This window comes from Nerophis lumbriciformis, linkage group LG08 (genome assembly GCF_033978685.3).
Source record: "Nerophis lumbriciformis linkage group LG08, RoL_Nlum_v2.1, whole genome shotgun sequence".
In the NCBI taxonomy this organism is placed as follows: Eukaryota; Metazoa; Chordata; class Actinopteri; order Syngnathiformes; family Syngnathidae; genus Nerophis; species Nerophis lumbriciformis.
In genome coordinates, this window is record NC_084555.2 from 56,142,851 (window position 1) to 56,168,037 (window position 25,187).

Consider the following 25,187-nt stretch of genomic DNA (forward strand, 5'->3'; position numbering starts at 1 on the left):
TTTAATAAACAACAAATGATGATGGTAAGCTACATTGAGGTATAATGACGGAAACATGGTTGCCAATTTGTGCCAAGAGCCTCTCCCACCACCACCACCAAACATTCATACACTACTGGGAGCAAGGAGGGTGAAGTGCCTTGCCCAAGGACACAACACCAGTGACTAGAATGACGGAAGCTGGATTCGCACCAGGAACCATAAAGTTTACGGACAGCCGCTCTACCAATTGAGCCAAGCCGCCCAATGGTAAACGTTTAGCCAAATTTCCAATCTCCATTTAGATATGATGGAATAATATTCTCCATTAGAGGCTAGCTTATGTACACCAGTGAGATTCTTCCAACGTTCTTTACCAGGCAGTGTTCTTGAGCAAGCACACACATGATTAGCTTGTTAGCTTCCTTCATCCGACCATGTTGAGAGAGGGAGTGTTATTGCAGCTGAAGTCGGGTTTTTTTTCCCCCCCAGAAACAGCAATCGCAAAGATGGCCTTTACGCACTCAACAAGTGGTACACACGTAAAAGCTAAGGTTAGATTTGTTTTAGGCGCACGTCACACTAAGCGGATGGTTCGGAGCGAGGTTCAGGATATAAACAAGGCATTAGGTTTAAAACTGAAACATTTAAGAGGAAGAAAAAAAATTTAAAAATAAAACACCCACCCCCTAAAGTATTTTGTACTCTCCCTCCACCCAAAACCTAAAAAAATAAAAGATACCTCCGACTGCAAGCCAAGAAAGTCAACACTGGCTGATATTCAAAGGCATACTTTTCTAATAAACTCTCTAAAACGCCAATGTTGAAATTAAACCTAGAGAACTTCAAATTGGATGGTTTTAAAAGAACCAACTGATCGAGTCCACAGTTCCAGATCTGTGGTGTCTTCAGCTCGGTCCTGGACTTACTTCTTGAGGGAGATTATTGCTTCTTCGTTCAAAGCCTTAAGCACAGTGACCTGAAAAACACCAAGCAGCACTCATTCAAGGAAGGCCGAGACAAATATGCTACATAAAGACTTCCCTAATAAAGATTCTTACTAAACAAGTATTGTTTACATTTGAACAGATACCGGTGCATGAGTCCCAGTGGCATTGATTTAGTACTCGGGCGGTGGTCTTGCCCAGGGGTCAGATTTCACTCCTTTATGACCTCCTGTTCACAACTAATGACGCTGCGGTAATAAAGATTAAGGCCAATTGGGAAAGGGAATTACAAACTTCCTTTTCCGAGGAGTTATGGAAAAAGGCATTTGGGTCTGTAAATTCTTCTTGGAGCTAAGCTAGGCTTTCTCTCATCCAATTCAAAGTGCACAGACTTCACTACAGCAAATATAAACATTCCAGAATGTTTCCAGATAAAATTGATGAAACTTGAAGATGTTCCAAGTCTCTGTGTATCCTGACTCGCATGTTTTGGTCCTGTTCTAAATTAGTCATTATTGGCCGTCCAGGGTGTACCCCGCCTTCCGCCCGAATGCAGCTGAGATAGGCTCCAGCACCCCCCACGACCCCCCCAAAAAAGGGACAAGCGGTATAAAATAAATGGATGGATGGATGGATGGCAGTCCTTCTTTAAGTCAATCTCTGACATTCTAGGTCTAAACATCAATCCATCCCCACATATAGCTATCTTTAGTAGGCTTCCTGATGAAATATTCTCCTCTCATGGAAACCTTCACAACCTCCCTCCTTCAAAGCCTGGCTGCATGACATCTTATTTCTCCTGAAGATAAAGAAAAGTAAAATCTCTCTTAGGGTGCTTGGATAGTGTCGGAGGCAGATATTTACATATATCCGAATTTAAGTTGTACTTCTTCCATTTCTTTGTCATATTTGAAAACAGCTCGTGTTTTCCACTTCTTCTCTTGATGCTCTGTCAGCAAGCACACTGTGTGTGTTAACCTTGGGTTCTTTGGAATGTATTATGGCTAGGGAGACGTTGTGCTTGTGTTATGGCTAGGGAGGGGGAAGGAAAGAAAGGTTTTTGGCGTTGGGAAGACAGACCATTTTGGGGAGGCGCGATAGAATGTTCTAGGGTTAGACTGGTCTCAATCAAAATGTATATTGGCAAAGCTTTGAGAATATACAACAAAATACCTATTCTGTCTCTGGTGGTTTTTCAACTCAGCTTTAAGTGTCGGAAAGAACTTGGGAGCGAATTGTGACTTGAATTCCCTGGGAGGAACAACTGGTCCAAAACGCAACAAATTGGGGGCTCGTCCATGCGACACGCTGAGAATTGGACACCTCTTACACTCTTCTGGACAGACTCACTAGTGGCCAAACAAAAACAAGGTAAGCAGAGACTTTTTCTAAAATCTGCTTTAGGAGTCTGTCTTGAAGTATGTAAGTCAAACACTGTTTGTACCCCAGACACAGAGTAGGTGTTTTGTACGAGACGGGGATGTGAGAGTGGACATTTTGATGGATTGACTGCATTTCTCCCTTGTCCGCCATTACATAAAAAGCTGTAAATAAGTGGTCATCTCGCGCCATTGTGTCTCGACTACCGTGACGGGCAGTTTCATTGACGAATAAACTAATAGTTGGGTGTAGCTCACCCTGGGTCATTGGTCGTCGCCTAAATGAGTAACGGGTTTGAGGCCCTTCGTACTGTACGATAAATTCTGAGTAACGGGTTTGAGGCCCCTCGTACGGTACGATAAATTCTGAGTAACGGGTTTGAGGCCCCGGGCTTCACGGTGGCAGAGGGGTTAGTGCATCTGCCTCACAATACGAAGGTCCTGAGTAGTCTTGGGTTCAATCCCGGGCTCGGGATCTTTCTGTGTGGAGTTTGCATGTCCTCCCCGTGACTGCGTGGGTTCCCTCCGGGTACTCCGGCTTCCTCCCACTTCCAAAGACATGCACCTGGGGATAAGTTGATTGGCAACACTAAATTGGCCCTAGTGTGTGGATGTGAGTGTGAATGTTGTCTGTCTATCTGTGTTGGCCCTGCGATGAGGTGACGACTTGTCCAGGGTGTACCCCGCCTTCCGCCCGATTGTAGCTGAGATAGGCTCCAGCGCCCCCCGCGACCCCAAAGGGAATAAGCGGTAGAAAATGGATGGATGGGATGGTTTGAGGCCCTTCGTAAGATAAATTAAAAATAAAATTACACCCACTGGAGACCTTCCAATATTTTGAGAAGCTCTTCCATGTCAAGGTAGTATAGTAGGACATAGCCTGTTGATCCTAATCCTGTCCTCTTGGGATTGTCAGGCCAGCCCCCAATCCACAACTACATCCAAATTGCAGTGTATTTTTTGAACTTGCATTATTCAAGTCCCCTTTTGACTTCCTGCCTACCTTCTTTCATTTCTGTTTAGCTTTCATGCCATCTTACTCAAGCAGTCACAGTAACAATCTACAATTTTATGTTATCAATGTACCTTCACCGTAATCTAAACACGGAAGTGAAGCAACACCCACCTCTGAACGACATATTTGCTGTAGTGATGTCATCACAGAGAAAGATAGTCCCTTGTCGGGAGAACAACTTGCCATGGCTTTGAACCTGGTATTTCCATAATGTACCCTTTTCTTTGTGCATTTCTGCTCACTATTTTCCCGCTTATGGCTCATCAGTAACTAGTGAACGCAGCCAAGTTTCCGTAACGGCCTGAGGGTCAAAAGGGACATGCGTTAATCGCCCGTTATCGCATTAACTTTGACAGCCCTAAAATAAATACATTTAAAAATATTAAATAGTATCAACAAATTGATGCTCACAATTCCAGGTTTGGCAATTGGTGCATAAATAGGATGTGCTGTGTTGTCAAGTTTAAGAGTGTCAAACTGTCCACTTAGTACTACTTTTATCAGTCTGTTTACATCTCTGCACTAGTGCAGTTATGGTACAGAATTTCGGTAGCCATCCTTAGTTATAAGTCGCTGAAATGCACAGTATTAGTCAAACATATGCACAGTGTTAAGGGAATTTTTTCTCTTCTTTGAGCAAAATTCAAAGACAAACAATGAATGCACTCTTGTGTTTTCTATCTTTGCAAACACACACACTTTGTATCTCATTTAGGTCCCGGGGGAAGAAGTACCAGGTGTGGGAAACAAGAGTGAACAATAATGTGTGTGCGCACACACCAAGTTAACTTTCAGTTTTATTCTTCGGCAAGGCGACTCATCCGAAGAAGACAAAAGCATATGTGGAGGGTGACCCTTTTTAGAGATCGATCCTAACTCTTGATGACTCTGTCCTCTTTCAAGCACCTGTTTGTACTTACTGTTTTGTATTAACTAAATTGTTAATCTTCAATTCTAGTCACATGATTATTTGAGACAGCCATAGAACTAAAGAATCTGGGTGAACTCTTCCCTCCTAAAGGAGGGAGCGGGGTCCCTATAAATAAGTTGAAATAAGTACATGAGACATGATACCAATAAATATGAGACTGAAAATAATTTCTTACATTGAATTCCACTCCAGTAGATATTTTTGCCTCAATTTCTTTGCCCAAATCGTTGTTTGGAAGTCCAAGGTCCTCTCTCACTTCCCCGAAATCGTCCATCAGGTGCAAAAAGCCATCAGTCAAACATACTGCCTGAAATGTAGGTAAAGAATGCACACATGATTAGTGTAATAACTCATTTGATTTATAATGCATTTTTAATGGTATAATTGTGTAAAGCAACATCAATAAAAGTTGAAAGGAGAACCTGCTTTTTTTAAAGATGGGTTTTTAAGTTCAGTTTAAAAACGTCTGTGGGGTACCAGACATAACAAAGACGGTCCAAAACTTACCCGCATCAGATTTAAATAGTATATCCATTTTGTTGACGCGCATCAGTAGTACATGTATATATTTTAGAATTTTGGTGTGCAGAACCTTTGGTAATCAATTAATTAGATGAAAAAGCTTTCAGCTGTATTTAGTTGCTTTGATGAGTCGTTTAATAAGTAAAATAAGTGGACACAATTTCTGCATGAGAGCAGTGCACCTTTTGGTGATGCTGATCCCACTCCTGGTAATGTGTGGCTTGTGTGCGTATCGGAAACAGCAGACTGCTGAGATTAGCGATCATTAAAAAGTGAAGAAGACAGACATCCATCCATCCATCCATCTTCTTCCGCTTATCCGAGGTCGGGTCGCGGGGGCAGCAGCCTAAGCAGGGAAGCCCAGACTTCCCTCTCCCCAGCCACTTCGTCCAGCTCCTCCCGGGGGATCCCGAGGCGTTCCCAGGCCAGCCGGGAGAGATAGTCTTCCCAGCGTGTCCTGGGTCTTCCCCGTGGCCTCCTACCGGTCGGACGTGCCCGAAACACCTTCCTAGGGAGGCGTTCGGGTGGCATCCTGACCAGATGCCCGAACCACCTCATCTGGCTCCTCTCGATGTGGAGGAGCAGCGGCTTTACTTTGAGCTCCCCCCGGATGACAGAGCTTCTCACCCTATCTCTAAGGGAGAGCCCCGCCACTCGGCGGAGGAAACTCATTTGGGCCGCTTGTACCCGTGATCTTGTCCTTTCGGTCATGACCCAAAGCTCATGACCATAGGTGAGGATGGGAACGTAGATCGACCGGTAAATCGAGAGCTTTGCCTTCCGGCTCAGCTCCTTCTTCACCACAACGGATCGATACAGCGTCCGCATTACTGAAGACGCCGCACCGATCCACCTGTCGATCTCACGATCCACTCTTCCCCCACTCGTGAACAAGACTCCGAGGTACTTGAACTCCTTCACTTGGGGCAAGATCTCCTCCCCAACCCGGAGATGGCACTCCACCCTTTTCCGGGAGAGAACCATGGACTCGGACTTGGAGGTGCTGATTCCCATCCCAGTCGCTTCACACTCGGCTGCGAACCGATCCAGTGAGGCCGGAGGAAGCCATCAGGACCACATCATCTGCAAATAGCAGAGACCTAATCCTGCAGCCACCAAACCAGATCCCCTCAACGCCCTGACTGCGCCTAGAAATTCTGTCCATAAAAGTTATGAACAGAATGGGTGACAAAGGGCAGCCTTGGCGGAGTCCAACCCTCACTGGAAACGTGTCCGACTTACTGCCGGCAATGCGGACCAAGATCTGACACTGATCATACAGGGAGCGAACTGCCACAATAAGACAGTCCGTTACCCCATACTCTCTGAGACAGACAATGTGGTGAAATGTTTGCACTGTCAAACAGAGCTGACGTTTTACGATCATACTTTATAAGAGTCTTTTTGTTTAGTTTTGGTTATATCATATTATATAGAGTTATGCTCAATTAGTGAAAATGCAATTTCAATGTGATGTGCATTTATAAGTAGAAAGACTAAAGGTCATTAGAGAGATCCTTGGTTATTTCAACTATTTTCCATAAACGACGCACTGAGGCTAGAAAATGTGTTTTATTTAATTACTCAATCAAATAAATGGATAGATTAGTGGATGACTAAAAAAATGGATAGATGCCCAATAAAGTGTGCCTTGCATCAGGCATCTACACAGTAAACAAACAGCCTTTAGCTAAAGGATTGATTGCTCGCTATAATGCTTGCTTTGGGAACCTCGCCGCAGTCTTCTAATGAAATACGTAAATAGACAAAGACAAGCGGATAAGATTAAAGCAGTGAGTCGCCATTGTGTCAAAAAGCGCTACAAAATAGCGCTACAAAACAGAAATATCAATCTTGTACTTTTAAACCAGTGAATAGTGATGGGTACAGTTCACATTTGAACCGAAATGGTACCAACTCCCGGTACATGGGAATCGATTCCTGGACTCAACGGTACCAATTTATGGCATTTTTATCTGTTTTAATATAATGTCATTTTTTTTAGTTTAATTTAACATAGATGAGGTGACGACTTGTCCAGAGTGTACGCCGCCTTCCGCCCGATTGTAGCTGAGATCAGGGTCACGGGGGGCGCTGGAGCCAAATGGGATAAGCGGTAAAAATGGATGGATAAAAAATTGCTGATTATGGTAATGCTGTCCAGTTGTTATATATTGTTTCATTATTACATTAATCTCATTTGCTCATCTGACACATCAAAGGACAATACTGTATAGGCTATCTAAGGTATGTTGTCTAACTACAAAGTAGACTTTTCTATTGAACGTGTTATGTTGCGCCCTACAAAGTGTCTATACTAGGGCTGTCAAGCAATTAATTTGTTTAATCAGATTATTCACACTCTAGAACTGTGATTAATCATGATTAATCACAAATTATTTGCTTAAAAAAATACCCCAATATTTGGATACAAATGCAATTTTGTAGTCAGAATGTCATATGGGAAAGTTTTCTAAATGTTTTACTGGACTGCAAGTCAATCAATCAATCAATCAATCAATGTTTATTTATATAGCCCTAAATCACAAGTGTCTCAAAGGGCTGCACAAGCCACAACGACATCCGCGGTACAGAGCCCACATAAGGGCAAGGGAAAACTCACAACCCCAATGGGACGTCGATGTGAATGACTATGAGAAACCTTGGAGAGGACCGCAGATGTGGGTCATTGATTCGCTCAAAACTTGGTGACAGTAAGTATACATACCTGCCAACTTTTGAAATCAGAAAAACCTAGTAGCCAGGGTCCAGGGGCCGCAGGCCCCGGTAGGTCCAGGACAAAGTCCTGGTGGGGGGTTCAATTCGCCCCCCGACGCAAAATGATTGATTGCATTCAGACAGGTTAAAATGTTGCAAAAACCATCACTTTTCTATCAGTCACAGTGACTTTTCAAAACAAAAATATTACAGCAAAAATCATATGGGTTGATTGACATGTTTATTCTGTAAGCTAACTTCAATAGTTTGAAATTATTTTGACAGTTAATGCCAGTTATCCTGTCAACCTTTCACAAGACTTCAATTTGTTAATTGAAAGTATAAACACTTTTTACAGTAAACAAATGGTAAAACAGTACTAAACAATTCCATTAAAAAAAAATTGGTGTCATTATTAACTTTCTGTCCAAGCTTGTATAATCTACTGCCTTGTTCAATTGTATAAAATATTCTGTGCCTAAAATTCACATTTCTATCACAATTATCATACTGTAAACATGGTAAGCTAACTTCATTAAAATTAATAGTCCTGTCAATAGCATGGAATTACAATTCAAATGTAGTTTTTTTGTAAGCCTTTCAAAAGAATTCAAAATATGAAAAAATAATGAAAATTAATTGAAGCCATCAGACACTTGAAAAGTGGCACATCACATCTCTAATGTAATCATTTGAACTTTTCAACAGAAATAGCACTGCAAAAATATTAAGGACATACTTCTGTATTTTGGTAGTTATGCTGTCAACATTTAACAAGATTTCTTCAACTTGGACTTGAAAGCATAAATAGTATAAACACTTTTAACAGTATAACAGTACTAAACAATTCCAATAGATAACATTGGTGTCATTACCTTTTTGTGGCTAAAATCCAAATTTAGCAACGGCATTAGACTTGTGTTTTTTTGTCCCAACGTGGTCTTTTACATCGCTAATTCCTCCGTGTCCGATCGAAAAATCTTGTCTGCACAAGGTGCAATTCGCGTAGTTTTCACCCTTTTTGGAAGGGATAATTATTCCCGGATAGGCTTTTGAATATTCTTCACGGAATGACTGCAGTTTTCTTTTCGGTTTAAGACTCGTTTGCTATTTTTCTCCGGCTGATTCCATGATCGTTCGCTCGTTTGGAAACAATGGGCAGCGGTGCTATAAATAGCCTCGCGCACGGCATTCGGAATGGCTCAATAGGAAGTTACGGGAAGCAGTGTTGATTGTCATTGTTGTTACTCGATTTCGTGAATAAAACTTAAAAAAAAAAAAAATTTAATTAATGAAAAACCGTATTTTTTATCACTGCAACCGTAACCCGGAATAGGTTGATGAAAACCGTACTAATTACGGGAAAACCGGAGTAGTTGGCAGGTATGAGTATAGTAAGAATTAAGTGCACATTTTTTGTTTTTCTCGTCTAAAATATAAATATTCCCTGCTTATCACAACAGAATAAAAATATAAATTTCTCTAAAAGAAGTCTTTCCTGCTTAACTTAAAACAGAACAGTGCAACTTTGATAGAGCAGGTGTCCAACTTTCTTCATTATGAAAACTACTGTGACAAAAAGAGAAATGAGATATTTGTTGTTTATTAATATGACTGACATTTAATCTGTTCTTTATTTATGAAGGAGATCTCAGTGAGGTAATTGTCTGTATGCCACATTGTGTCATTTATAATTGGAAAAAAAGCATCACACCCACACCATAGCTCATTAAAGCGGAATAAATCACACGCCAAAGTTTTAAGCCACATACCCCTTCGCCTGAATGACGACGTGTGATTGACCTCAGACTAACTGCACTCAGTAAAAACACGCTCACATAAATACTGTGCTTATTGCAACCATATACAGGTAAAAGCCAGTAAATTAGAATATTTTGAAAAACTTGATTTATTTCATAGACGGCTGCGTTGACCCTGGATCTCAGGAAACAGAGTGGACCGACACCAGCAGATGACATGGCACCCCAAACCATCACCCAACCATGCAAATTTTGCATTTCCTTTGGAAATCAAGGTCCCAGAGTCTGGAGGAAGACAGGAGAGGCACAGGATCCACGTTGCCTGAAGTCTAGTGTAAAGTTTCCACCATCAGTGATGGTTTGGGGTGCCATGTCATCTGCTGGTGTCGGTCCACTCTGTTTCCTGAGATCCAGGGTCAACGCAGCCGTCTACCAGCAAGTTTTAGAGCACTTCATGCTTCCTGCTGCTGACCTGCTCTATGGAGATGGAGATTTCAAGTTCCAACAGGACTTGGCGCCTGCACACAGCGCAAAATCTACCCGTGCCTGGTTTACGGACCATGGTATTTCTGTTCTAAATTGGCCCGCCAACTCCCCTGACCTTAGCCCCATAGAAAATCTGTAGGGTATTGTGAAAAGGAAGATGCAGAATGCCAGACCCAAAAACGCAGAAGAGTTGAAGGCCACTATCAGAGCAACCTGGGCTCTCATAACACCTGAGCAGTGCCAGAAACTCATGGACTCCATGCCACGCCGCATTAACGCAGTAATTGAGGCAAAAGGAGCTCCAACCAAGTATTGAGTATTGTACATGCTCATATTTTTCATTTTCATACTTTTCAGTTGGCCAACATTTCTAAAAATCCCTTTTTTGTATTAGCCTTAAGTAATATTCTAATTTTGTGACACACGGAATTTTGGATTTTCATTTGTTGCCACTTCAAATCATCAAAATTAAATGAAATAAACATTTGAATGCATCAGTCTGTGTGCAATGAATAAATATAATGTACAAGTTACACCTTTTGAATGCAATTACTGAAATAAATCAAGTTTTTCAAAATATTCTAATTTACTGGCTTTTACCTGTACACTTTAGCTATTTATCTGCTGCACCGAGAAGATGCCTGCTCGGTGTGTGTTGGCGAAACTGCCGTGTCGAAACTGGCCTGTGATGTCACGATTTACTTTGTTCTTTTGCAAGGTGCGCCAACCCGGGAACATGACAACTAAATAATTGGCTCTGTTGGCCACTTAATAGAAATACTGGCCAAAGTGTGTCCCTTGACAGCTCAATACGGAATGTATACTTTTGTTTCTAAATACGGGACGATTCCGTTTTTCAAGGGACATCTGGCAACCCTATTTAAAGGGGGACTGCATTTTTTTTTAAATTTTGCCTATTGTTCATAATCATTATGAGAGACAAGAACACGTCTTTTTTTTAAAGATGATTAAAAAATGCTTGGAAGATGCGGCTAATGGGAGTTACTGTTGTATAACAAGATCAACACCCTCTATTGTTATGTATACACATTGCCAGTATATAAATAATGTAGGGATTAGTGCCCAAGGCATGGGTAACTTACACATCTGTGAAGGCGGCATTAATGCTGAACGGTACATACAGGTTTTGGAGCAACACATGTTGCCATCTAAGCGGCGTCTTTTTCATGGACACCCCTGCTTATTTCAGCAAGACAATGCCAAGCCACATTCAGCACGTGTTACAACAGCTTGGCTTCGTAAAAAAAAGAGTGCGGGTACTTTCCTGGCCCGCCTGCAGTCCAGACCTGTCTCCCATCGAAAATGTGTGGCGCATTATGAAGCGTAAAAAAAGGACAGCGGAGACCCCGGACTGTTGAACAACTGAAGCTCTACATAAAACAAGAATGGGAAAGAATTCCACTTTCAAAGCTTCAACAATTAGTTTCCTCAATTCCCAACCGTTTATTGAGTGTTGTTAAAAGAAAAGTTGATGTAACAGTGGCGAACATGCCCTTTCCCAACTACTTTGGCACGTGCTGCAGCCATGAAATTCTAAGTTAATTATTATTTGCAAAAAAAAAAAGTTTATGAGTTTGAACATCAAATATCTTGTCTTTGTAGTGCATTCAATTGAATATGGGTTGAAAAGGATTTGCAAATCATTGTATTCCTTTTATATTTACATCTAACACAATTTCCCAACTCATATGGAAACGGGGTTTGTATGAGCCAGTATGCCCCACAACAAGAGGATAGAGAAAAAGAAGGAGCTTCTTGACAACATGGGGTAAATCTCTACCACATAAAAAAATTCACTGACGTAACGATGATAACATACGTCACTAAAGTCTCAAACGCCGAACGTCTCGTTTGGAGAAAGAATGAAGGAAGGTAAGATTGTTTAATAAATATCTCCGCCATGCCTCCATGGTTTGATTTCACATTTTTAGGACTCATGGCGATAGCATACACACAAAAATAGGAAAGAAAAGTTGTTTTCTTTCGTATTAAAGCTCTTCCCCAGAAGGAGCCTGTCAGTCAAGCTTGTCGACAAAGAGGGAACCTGTTCCGCCACTTTCTCAACTGTACATTATGTTCTTGCACAAGCGTCAGGACCCACATGTTACACACCCTTTAGCAACTTCAGTATGTGAACCCTATGGGATTACTTGGATTACTTTTTTGTATAAACTGGACATAAAACAGTCTGATTAAACTAATACAGCACAAATATTTTTTTTGTATTGAATGCAACATGTAAACAGTGAGTGCAGGCTGGAAAAAGTATGTAAACCTTTGGATTTATTAACTGGTTGAGGCTAATTTGGCAACGATAACCTCAACCAAATGTTTCCTGCATTTGCAGATCAGACCTGCACAACAGTCTGGAGGTATTTTGGACTATTCCCCTTTACAAAACTGTTACACTTCAGCAATATTCTTAGGATGTCTGGTGTGAAATGCTCTGTTTTAAATAAACCATCTCTAAATCTAAAGGATACCAGTGTCCAAGCTTACGAGCTGTCTCTCAGCTATCTGTTGTGTTTTAGGTCCTTACCACCATTAATTGGCGTAACGAATGTCACAGTGAACCCCTTAAGATCCGATCTTACTCGCTAACATCAGGTTATAGCAAGAGATGGACGTACGTAACCTAGTTTTTCCAAGTGTGGTTGTGAAGAGAGTGAGTGTGAAAGACATTGCCGAGAAGAAGTGGATAGAATATAAATAATCAAAACCATGACAGAGCGTGTAGCTAGCTAACTTGGTGGAGCAGTTGGAGCACAGCACTGCAAGACTGCACCATACAGAAGCAGAATAAGTCAATAACACCGACCAAGATGTTAAAATAATATCGAAACATTCATCCATGAAAGCATGAAGAAGCTGACGATTCTGTGTGTGACGGAGAAGTGTCCACTCGCCAAGGTAAATGATTTACATTACTTTGTAAAATTACTGTACTACATTCTATTGTATTTTTGTATACAATATAGCTTATCTAAAAGTGTGTTTTTCTTTTTATAAGGCATGCTACATGTTAAAATTGTGATGTTTTGGGGGCCAAGCGCCAATTCAATTCAATGGCTGACACTAACAATACAAGTTCTTTTGAGTTGCGAGTTGTGTAACAAAACCAATTAAACACTTAAGAGTACCAATGTATGTGTATACAATATTATTTTTTTCATGACACTTAAAGTAGAATCAATAGTGCAGGCAAAAAACAGCAAAACGTTTGAAGCAGGTAATATGTATTTTAGCTTCTGTTTCTCCTGCCAACATGGTGATTGAAGTAGGGATGTCCCGATCCAGGTTTTTGCACTTCCGATCCGATACGGATATTGTTTTTGCATTTCCGATCCGATACCGATACTGACCGATACCGATACTGACCAATACTGGCCTATCCGAGCATGTATTAAAGTTTAAAGTTATTTAGCCTACCGTATTTTCCGCACCATAAGGCGCCCTGGGTTAAAAGCCGCGCCTTCAATGAACGGCATATTTCAAAACTTTGTCCACCTATAAGCCGCCCCGTGTTATAAGCCGCATCTAACTGCGCTAAAGGAATGTCAAAAAAACAGTCAGATAGGTCAGTCAAACTTTAATAATATATTAAAAACCAGCGTTCTAACAACTCTGTTCACTCCCAAAATGTACGCAAATGTGCAATCACAAACATAGTAAAATTCAAAATAGTGCAGAGCAATAGCAACATAATGTTGCTCGAACGTTTATGTCACAACACACAAAATAAACATAACGCTCACTTTCTGAAGTTATTCTTCATTCATAAATCCCTCGAATTATTCTCCTTCGTTGTCCGAATTGAAAAGTTGGGCGAATGTGGGAACCAAAATGTCGTCTGGCGCTGTCTCCCTGTCTTGGTGAACGTCACGTGTGTTCGCCTTCTGTCATCCACTGTTCCCACGCAGTTAGCAGTCTAGCTTCGAATGCCCTGTTGACACCAATATCTAGCGGCTGGAGGTCTTTTGTCAATCCACCCGGAATGACAGCGAGTATTGAATTAAGCGCGTAAGCGTGTCTCTTAATGTGATGTTATGAGCTAGCAAATATAACAACTACACTACCCAGCATGCAACGATAGTGACGAGCATGCGCGGTAGCCCTGAGAAGCGTTGTTGTATACTGGGAGTTAGAATGTGGTTATGAGCACGCTGTGAGTAAACGTTGAGAACTCAGTTAACACGCCTCGTCTGCATTATTTATAATTAGACAGACAACACACTTAATAGGAGCCATTTTGGGGTCTTTACATAAACACACAAATGGAAATGAAACGTCACATATCCCAGCATGCACCGCGCGCTTCTTCTACGGGGAAAAAAGATGGCGGCTGTTTACCGAAGTTGCGAGACCGAAACTTTATGAAAATGAATCTTAATATTTATCCATATATAAAGCGCACCGGGTTATAAGGCGCACTGTCAGCTTTTGAGAAAATTTGTGGTTTTTAGGTGCGCCTTATAGTGCGGAAAATACGGTACTTAGTTGTCAGAATCATGTTGAAAAGGGTTTTAGTACTCTTGATAACAACTAGCCAGCTGAATTAGGTGAGTTTGAATAATACACAATGGTTGGTAACAAGAAACTGACCTGTTTATTCAAGGATAAACACAAAATAGACAAAATTATACATGACAAACAGAAATGGCATCATTGAACTAGGGCTGGGCGATATGGCCTTTTTTTAATATTGCGATATTTTAAGGCCATATTGCGATACACAATATATATCTCGATATTTTGCCTTAGCCTTGAATGAACACTTGATGCATATAATCACAGCAGTATGATGATTCTATGTGTTTTGATTGATTGATTGAGACTTTTATTAGTAGGTTGCACAGTGAAGTACATATTCCGTACAATTGACCACTAAATGGTAACACCCCAATAAGTTTTTCAACTTGTTTAAGATGGGGTCTTAAACATGATTCATGATACAGATATATACTATTTTGATGGTGTGGAGTCTGGACGTGTGGCACCGAATGGAGATAAGCGTCTCAACAGACGTCACACTATTTGAACAATGATGACGAAAACTGTTGTCTCTGTCGTGTCCGTGTGTCGAAAATTGTTACGCGCTTATTTTTTTATTTGATTTTGTGCGTGGCATAGATTTGCCGTGCGCAGAGGACGCTTTAGCAGGCGCGCACCTTAGCGGCTGCGCTAGCATCACAGCTAACGTCAGCCATGCCGCTACCTCGCTCTCTGCTAGGAGAGGACGTATGCGTATGTGACGTATGACGTGACAGTATGTGACGTATGACGTGACAGTATGTGACGTATGTCGTGACAGTATGTGACGTGTGTAAGAAGGTGCGCTCGCTGTCTGTGAGAGGGAGACACAGGAAAGAGTGAGAAGAGCCTGTCGTGTAATGCCAGCAGCTAAAAGCAACTGCGTGAGAATTGTGGCTGTGTTGAAGGTGTGCTGGAAAATGCGGAACGGAAATCAGGGAGCAGCAGAAAAGTGGAATGTATTATTTAAATCGGTGCGTTGGAAAACACGGACCGGGTTTTTTTTTTTAAACTGGATCTGGATCGGCATTTTCCCATGCCTTGCCGATACGCAATTTTTGGCAAATATCGGCAGCCGATCCGATCCAAATATCGGATCGGGACATCCCTAGATTGAAGTAAAACTATTCAAGTGCTATATGGGCGACATCTCACCTCATATTCTGTCCTTTTCACATTGGGGACTTCCATGTTATGCGTTGATGGACAAATGTCTTCATACTTCTTGCCAGTAAAAAGATCAATTCCGACGAGGTGTACCTAAAACATTTTAACAAATATATTACTGAACAATCTTGCCGCTTCAGCAGTTTAAAATGTGTATTTTACCTTGGCATGCCCGTGCTTGCCAGTTTTGGAAGTGGACATTTCCACGATCTTGCAAGGACGAGATTTAAGCATGACATTGCCGTTCTTCCTCAGGGCGGAACATTGCATTGGGAAAGTTAAAGAGGCCCCAGAATCTGCACTTTCAAACGTTTCCTGGTCCATGTTCAGCCTGCTGTGTGTGAGACAAAAATGCAACAATGCTAGGTATGACGAAAGGGTTGCTTTAAGGCAGGGGTGACAAACTCGTTTTCCCTGAGGGGCCACATCGCAGTTATAGCTGCCCTCAAAGGGCCGCTCGTAACAATGAGCAATACATGAATGTAAGGATTCACCTCTAATGTAGAGAATAATTTCGCCACACCTAGTGTGTGTGTGACAATCATTGGTACTTTAACTTTAACCTGACTCTCGCCAGATCCTTCTAGTTGGCTGAGCTCCACACAAGGATCTGGGACTTCTCAATAGAAGATGAATTTCAGAAGGTGGGGCCTTGCAAAAAAATCATTGTATGTGAATGGATAAACCAAATCAATAAAGCAGGCAAAAAAAAACAGCAAAATGTTTGAAGCAGGTAATATGTATTTTAGCAATCGAAACTCTATCATATAATTTTTAGTTTTTTACAGCATATCACTCACTGTAAATGGAAAAACGGTACCACTAAAATTCTCAATAATCCAGAAGGGCCCCTCTTATAAAAGTGTTAAAAATATGTCAGATTTGTTTTGTTTTTTATTTACTTTTAACGCTTGAATCTCTAGATCAACTTCAGATCTATCCGTCCATTACAAGTTTTAACTTTTTTTTTGTTTGTGTATTTTATGCCGTTTGTCATAAAAACATTTCTAAGGCAAACACACTAAATATGCAATATTTTCCCCCAAAAAAATCTCAAAGTGGAATATTTGACGTGAAGTAATTGGAGCAGTCACGGTGGCAGAGGGGTTAGTGCATCTGCCTCACAATACGAAGGTCCTGAGTAGTCTTGGGTTCAATCCCGGGCTCGGGATCTTTCTGTGTGGAGTTTGCATGTTCTCCCGGTGAGTGCGTGGGTTCCCTCCGGGTACTCCGGCTTCCTCCCACCTCCAAAAACATGCACCTGGGGATAGGTTGATTGGCAACACTAAATTGGCCCTAGTGTGTGGATGTGGTGAGGTGGCGACTTGTCCAAGGTGTACCCCGCCTTCCGCCCAATTGTAGCTGAGATAGGCTCCAGCGCCCCCCGCGACCCCAAAGGGAATAAGCGGTAGAAAATGGATGGATGGATAATTGGAGCAGTCATCAACACTGATTTTAATGCATTATTCTTTTTTGAGCAATGGCTTTGCAGTGATTTCTCCAGATTCTCTGATCCTATTGATGATATTACGGAGCGTAGATGGTGAAATCCCTAAATTCCTTGCAATAGCTGTTTGAGAAATGTTGTTCTTAAACAATTTGCTCAGGCATTTGTTGACAAAGTGGTGACCCTCGCCCCGTCCTTGTTTGTGAATGACTGAGCATTTCATGGAAGCTGCTTTTGTACCCAATCATGGCACCCACCTGTTCTCAATCAGCCTGTTCACCTGTGGGATGTTCCAAATAAGTCTTTGATGAGCATTCCTCAACTTTCTCACTCTAACCCTATCCCTAGGAGGAAGAGGAGTCCTGATGATCTTTTCCGCTGTCCTCGCCACTCTCTGGAGAGATTTCCAGTCTGAGGCACTGCAGGCTTCAGTCCAGACAGAGATGCTGTTGGTCAGCAAGCTCTCTCTAGTGCCTCTGTAGAATGTGCTAAGAATAGGGGGAGGCAGCTGTGCTCTTTTCACCCGACGCAAAAATGCATGCGCTGCTGAGCTCTTTTTACAAGAGCTTCGGTGTATAGGGACCAGGTCATATTGTCAGTTATCATTAACATTATCATGTTTTTATGAAAGCGAATTACTCCCTTTTTTATCCTGTTATTCTAATGTGCAACCCAAATCAACAATGATTAGAGATGCACACATGAATTTAGGTATAAAAAAAGAAGACAAAAACTCCAAAAGTATCTATGCCTCACCTGGTGTATAGTTCACTGCACGTCACTGCTGTGATTGCACTGATTTATTACAAATTGTAATGCCATATGTGATTATAAAGAAAGTTATTTGGAAATATATATATATATATATATATATATATATATATATATATATATATATATATATATATATATATATATGTATGTGTGGGAAAAAAAATCACAAGACTACTTCATCTCTACAGGCCTGTTTCATGAGGGGTTCCCTCAATCAGGAGATTTTTTGCAATAGAAAAAAAAAATAAAAAAATAAAAAAAATCTCCTGATGATTGAGGGAACCCCTCATGAAACAGGCCTATAGAGATGAAGTAGTCTTGTGATTTTTTTTCCCACACATACATATATTGCGCTCTACTACGGTATCGAGCACTATTTTTTGGATAACCTTATTAAGACATATATATATATATATATATATACATATATATATATATATATATACATATATATATATATATATATATATATATATATATATATGGTGCCTGCTGCCCCCATAGACATCGTATAAGTAGACGCAGCATTGGCTGCTGTGACGCGAGAAACTGGGCCGCCATCTTAAAGTGGTGATGAGGAGCGGGTGAGCAGCCTAAACTGACAGTTGACAGGTAGAAAACAAAGATGCTAAACTGACAGTTGACAGGTAGAAAACAAAGATGCTAAACTGACAGTTGACAGGTAGAAAACAAAGATGCTAAACTGACAGTTGACAGGTAGAAAACAAAGATGCTAAACTGACAGTTGACAGGTAGAAAACAAAGATGCTAAACTGACAGTTGACTGGTAGAAAACAAAGATGGTGTTCTGCGTTTTCCTGCTCAGATGAGCGGACTGTTGAAAATAGGAATCGGGGGATTACTTTTCACAAGTAAGATTTAACATTAATGTACTATTGGTTGTATTTTGTGAAAAGAATATTAAGTTAAAGTCCCAATGATTGTCACACACACACACACACACTAGGTGTGGTGAAATTATTCTCTGCATTTGACCCATCCCCCTTGTTCACCCCCTGGGAGGTGAGGGGAGCAGTGGGCAGCAGCGGTGGCCTCTCCAAGGAATCATTGTGGTGATTTAACCCCCAATTACCACAGAGTTGAGAAGGAGCAAAGATCTTCAATAGTACTGAAATCGTAGCCGCTAGCAAACAAGAGTATGACCATAATAGAATTGCTTGTCAATGAAATTAATTACATTTAAAAATGTCATACTTGAATAACAAAGTTGAAATAAATGAAGATAAAGATTGTAAAAGCCAACAGGGGGACCACAGTCCAGACTGAGTAGGGGTGCGGGGGGTAATAATAAATGTTAGCTAACTAGACAATCAGATGGACAGTGGCTATACAGTATTATACAAGTCTAAATTTAGTCTAGCTTTCCAACCCAATTTTTATGTGGGATATACGCATGTATATATATAACCTACGGTAATCATATCCTTTCTTCAACTTTAAAATAGCTGACCGTTTTTTCCCCCTTCTCTGGGATTATATTCCCAGTTTTGATCTGGGACATCTGGTCACTTATAGCATATAAGAATATTCTATTACTGTTAAGCAAACTATGAATAATAAAACCTTTATCATAGCTACACGTATGACAAAAAAAGTGCGTGAAAATTAGTGGTATTCAGTGAGGTAAGATTAATTTAATGCGCTGACAGTTCATTGCTCCTGCCAAATGAATTGCACTGAGTGGAGCGGATCACCACTCCAAGATGCCGGCCCCGCGTCTCGTCAGCGCCAGTAGAGCTCCATGCTGCGAACTGTGGTTCTTAACCTGGGTTCGATGGAACCCTAGGGGTTCGGCGGAGGTCAAGACACACCTGACTCATCGTGTAAATACAAACTTCTCCCTATCGGCATATTACGGATACGGCAACAGCAGAAGTTACACTGATTTGCAGGTGTGTAATTTATTGTGAGTTTATGGCACTGTGTTGGTAGGTAATGTTCATACACGGTTCATTTTGTGCACCAGTAATAAGACATGGTAACACTTTAGTATGGGAAACATATTCACCGTTAATTAGTTGCCTATTAACATGCAAATTAGTAACATATTGGCTCTTAACTAGTCATTATTAAGTACTTATTAATGCCTTATTTGGCATGGCCTTATTATAACCCTAACCCTAACCAAATAACTCTAAATTAAGTCTTCGTTACTTAGAATATGTTCCCCTAGTGTCGAAAAAAACTCTAAATTAAGTCTTTGTTACTTAGAATATGTTCCCCTAGTGTCCAAAAAACTCTAAATAATAGACTTTGTTACTTCGAATACGTTCCCCTAGTGTCCAAAAAACTCTAAATGAAGTCTTTATTACTTAGAATATGCTCCCCATACTAAAGTGTTACCAAAAAACATGTTATTTTTCACTAAAGAAGCGTTCGTTGAACGCGCATATGAAACTGGTGGGGTTCGGTACCTCCAACAAGGTTAAGAACCACTGCCTTAGAACAGTGGTCCCCAACCTTTTTGTAACTGCGGACCGGCCGACGCTTGAAAATTTGTCCCACGGACCGGGGGGTGTTATGTTGTTTTTTTTTTGTCATAAAAAAATACAATCATGCGTGCTAACGGACTGTATCCCTGCAGACTGTATTGATTAGTGATGGGTCCGGCAACACCGATGCATCGGCGCATGCGTCGAGCTCATAGAGCAAAACCCTGTGTCGGTGCGCGTACCGCTTTTAGAAAGTCACGTGACCGATCATGAGCTGTTTTGGTCACGTGACCGATACGCGAACTGTGTCGCACTGACGCCTCCTCTGTGCCCTGTGAGCGGCTCTTTTCTACAGCCGGAGAAATAATAACTAAGAAGAGAAATCGTCTAAAATGTAATACGTCGGAAAAACTTTTTTTTTTTATATATAAAAATGTGTTAAAAAATAAAATTAAAAAAATTCTCAGTCCACAATCATCCACAACACGTTCTCTTAGATTTCCATGTTATGATACATGTTCACATTATTTATTGACTGTATCTAAAAAAGATAAAAATATATTTTTATTTAAATGAAGATATGAAATAATCCTAAATGAAATACAATGACTTGGTTTATATTATTGTATATACTAGGGCAGGGGTCACCAACGCGGTGCCCGCGGTCACCAGGTAGCCCGTAAGGACCAGATCAGTCGCCCGCTGGCCTGTTCTAAAAATAGCTCAAAGAGCAGCACTTACCAGTGAGCTGCCTCTATTTTTTAAATTGTATTTATTTACTAGCAAGCTGGTCTCGCTTTGCTCGACATTTTTAATTCTAAAAGAGACAAAACTCAAATAGAATTTGAAAATCCAAGAAAATATTTTAAAGACTTGGTCTTCACTTGGAATAAGCGGTAGAAAATGGATGGATGGATGGGTCTTCACTTGTTTAAATACATTCATTTATTTTTTTACTTTGCTTCTTATTACTTTTAGAAATACAATTTTAGAGAAAAAATACAACCTTAAAAATGATTTTAGGATTTTTAAACAAATATACCTTTTTACCTTTTAAATTTCTTCCTCTTCTTTCCTGACAATTTAAATCAATGTTCAAGTATTTTTTTTATTTTTTTTTTATTGTAAAGTATAATAAATATTTTAGCTTCTGGTATTTCGACGAAGAATATTTGTGAAATATTTCTTCAAACTTACTATGATTAAAATTCAAAAAAATTATTCTGGCAAATCTAGAAAATCTGTAGAATCAAATTTAAATCTTATTTCAAAGTATTTTGAATTTCTTTTAAAATTTTTGTTCTGGAAAATCTAGAAGAAATACCGATTTGTCTTTGTTAGAAATATAGCTTGGTCCAATTTGTTAAATATTCTAACAAAGTGCAGATTGGATTTTAACCGATTTAAAACATGTCATCAAAATTCTAAAATGTATCTTAATCAAAATTACTAATGATGTTCCATAAATTATTTTTTTAATTTTTTCAAAAAGATTCAAATTAGCTAGTTTTTCTCTTCTTTTTTGTCGGTTGAATTTTGAATTTTAAATTTTTATTTTTTTCGTGTTTTCTCCTCTTTTAAACCGTTCAATTAAGTGTTTTTTTCATCATTTATTCTCTCCAAAAAACGTTCCGTAAAAGGAAAAAAAAATGTACGACGGAATGACAGACAGAAATACCCATTTTTTTTATATATATAAATTTATTCATTTAGCCATTCTTGTTTAAATCACACTTACGTGTAACTTACAAATGCCAATATATTTATTTATTTAAGTGTGTATCAAACTGGTAGCCCTTCGCATTAATCAGTACCCAAGAAGTAGTTTTTGGTTTCAAAAAGGTTGGTGACCCCTGTACTAGGGCATCAAATCAGTGTCAGTTGAGTCGGTCCATAGGTTGCCTGTAGGGATTTTTAATGTCCAGCAGATGTCAGTATTTAGTGACACAGTATCGACACAGTATCAATACAGTTTTGCAATGTGTCGAAACGCTTCATGACGCCTCATCAACCCATCACTAGTATTGATCTATATTGATATATAATGTAGGAACCAGAAATAATAACAGAAAGAGACAACCCTTTTGTGTGAATGAGTGGAAAAGGGTGAGGGAGGTTTTTTGGGTTGGTGCACTAATTGTAAGTGTATCTTGTGTTTTTTGTGTTGATTTACCGTATTTTCCGCACTATTAGCCGCACCTAAAAACCACAAATTTACTCAAAAGCTGACAGTGCGGCTTATAACCCGGTGCGCTTTATATATGGATTAATATTAAGATTCATTTTCATAAAGTTTCGGTCTCGCAACTACAGTAAACAGCCGCCATCTTTTTTCCCCGTAGAAGAGGAAGTGCTTCTTCTTCTACGCAAGCAACCGCCAAGGTAAGCACCCGCCCCCATAGAACAGGAAGCGCTTCTTCTACTGTAAGCAACCACCCGCCCGCGTAGAAGAAGAAGAAGAAGCGCGCGGATATTACGTTTCATTTCCTTTGTGTGTTTACATCTGTAAAGACCACAAAATGGCTCCTACTAAGCGACAGGTTTCCGGTTCATGAAAAGACGCAATCTCTCCATCCGCACACGGACTACTATTTCACAGCAACTGCCTAAAGACTTTCAAGAAAAGCTGGCTACTTTCCGTGCATATTGTAAAAACAAGATAGCTGAAAAAAAGATCCGGCCAGAGAACATTATCAACATGGACGAGGTTCCACTGACTTTTGATATTCCTGTGAACCGCACTGTGGATACAACGGGAGCACGTACGGTGAATATTCGCACCACAGGGAATGAGAAGTCATCCTTCACTGTGGTTCTAGCTTGCCATGCTAATGGCCAGAAACTTCCACCCATGGTGATATTCAAAAGGAAGACCTTGCCAAAAGAGACCTTTCCAGCCGGCGTCATCATAAAAGCTAACTCGAAGGGATGGATGGATGAAGAAAAGATGAGCGAGTGGTTAAGGGAAGTTTAAGTTTACGCGAAGAGGCCGGGTGGCTTTTTTCACGCAGCTCCGTCCATGTTGATATACGACTCCATGCGCGCCCACATCACGCTGGTTTTTAATATATTATTAAAGTTTGACTGACCTATCTGACTGTTTTTTTGACATTCCTTTAGCGCAGTTAGATGCGGCTTATAACACGGGGCGGCTTATAGGTGGACAAAGTTTTTAAATATGCCGTTCATTGAAGGCGCGGCTTATAACCCAGGGCGGCTTATGGTGCGGAAAATACGGTAATTAAAAAAAAAAAAAATTTATTTTTTTATTTCTTGTGCGGACTGGTACCGGGCCGCGGCTCGGTGGTTGGGGACCACTGCCTTAGAACATGTCTATGGCTGCCCCGCCCCTTTTTGAGCCAAAATGGCCGAGGAGTACATTTTGTGACGTCATCCCATCTACTATAATATACGTGACAGTCTCCGCACTTCGCCAATGTTGTCGACGCTCAGCTACTGGCGTACATCCATATTTTAAGCATTAATTTGGCAACGAGAACATTTATTTTTGCTATCCAATCATTAATAGGTTTTATTGACATGTTTTATAGCTGTCGTGCGCTTCGCTCAGGCTAGCAACTAGCTAGCAAGCTAGCACCTGCGATTAACTTGTTAATGAGTTATGACCGCATCGCAAATTATGACCACAGTATCAAGAGTTTTAACTTTTTAACAGTTTCCCAACTAGTAATAAGAATATAATTCAGTTATTTCACTATTAACAGCCAGTTTAGTTGTCACCTGGATACCTTTGATCAGGCCCACGCCCAAAGTGTGTGTTAGCTTGTTAAGTTAGCTAGCTTGGCCGCAGTTAATAATTCACGCCTGGGATGTAAATGTAATCTCTCACAGATAAAGCAGACGTTATCGACGTACAAAAAACTAGGAGATAAAACACAGTTATGCGCCTAACAAACAAGTGACCTTACCTTCAGTTCCACGGAAGGAAAAAATAAAAAGGTCTCGACACGCATGCGCAGAGGCTTTTGTAGTCCCGACAAGAAAGCCGGAGGGCGTGCAGGTACGTGATCACGTGACGAGCGGACTCGGAAGCGGGCTCGCCTCTCCAGCGCTCTCTTACCATATATGGGCAGGCGGGCGGGGACCAAATGATTAGGTACAGCTCTCAGTGCAAAAGCCCTGCAAAATCCCCAACAAAATCAAAAAAGATACACACGTTGAACTTGAAATAATGCTATTTGGTAATAGTAGAAAAGAGCATCATACACAAATACAAATAGACGGAGTAGACATTGAATAGGTAAAAGAAACAAGATTTTGGGGAGTATTAATAGATGATCAAATGAACTGGAAATCTCATATACAAAACATACAACATAAAGTGGCAAAAAACATTTCAATAATGAATAAAGCAAAATACGAAAAGAGGAGAAAAAAAGAGGAGAAATATAACCTTAGAGGAAAAAATAATTTAAAACATTTATATGCACGTACAACACTGAGAACCTTTAGCATATCCGTATGTGGTAGAGATGCGCGGTTTGCGGGCACAACCGCGGAGTCCGCGGATTATCCGCGGATCGGGCGGATGAAATTTAAAAAAATAAGATTTTATCCGCGTGCGGGTCGGGTCGGGCGGATTAATTAGATTTTTTTTTTTTTTTTTTTTTTTTTTTGCGGGTGGCAGTTAAACCAATTGGTAAATATATATACATAGTTAAATGTTGTTACCCACATACGAAAAACGAGCAGGCACCTGCAGCATATGCCACAACAGAAGAAGAAAAAAGAAAAGAGATGGACACTTTTACGGAGCGGAGAAGGGACGCCTCGCCGGGGTCCGGGACCGAGGCCCCTTCCCCCGAGAGGGCCCCACCGGGAGCCGTAGCTGAGGCGATCCGCGAGAAGGGCCCGACGCACGTCCAGGGTCACCACCGCGCCCACCGCACCGACACCCCGCCTCGTCCGCCTTCGCCGCGGCCGGCGTCACGCGCAGCAGGTAAGCAGCTTACCTGCCCGCCACCCCCGTGGCCGGGGGCTCGTAACATGGGTCACTCCGCGCGCTCCGCCCGCGCAGCTTACCTGCCCGCCACCCCT

General features: G+C 40.8%; 1 protein-coding gene across 1 annotated transcript; it reads right to left on the minus strand.

Annotated features, from left to right (window-relative positions):
* Positions 1–465: 465 nt before the first annotated feature.
* On the minus strand, positions 466–24,127 carry LOC133612000 (eukaryotic translation initiation factor 5A-1-like). Its single transcript, XM_061969224.1, has 5 exons — positions 24,059–24,127; positions 15,618–15,789; positions 15,444–15,548; positions 4,427–4,558; positions 466–958 (listed from the first exon to the last, which is right to left on the minus strand). The coding sequence occupies exons 2-5, from the start codon at positions 15,777–15,779 to the stop codon at positions 905–907; spliced, it is 453 nt and encodes a 150-aa protein (XP_061825208.1). The 5' UTR covers positions 15,780–15,789; positions 24,059–24,127; the 3' UTR covers positions 466–904.
* Between the last annotated feature and the right edge of the window lie 1,060 nt (positions 24,128–25,187).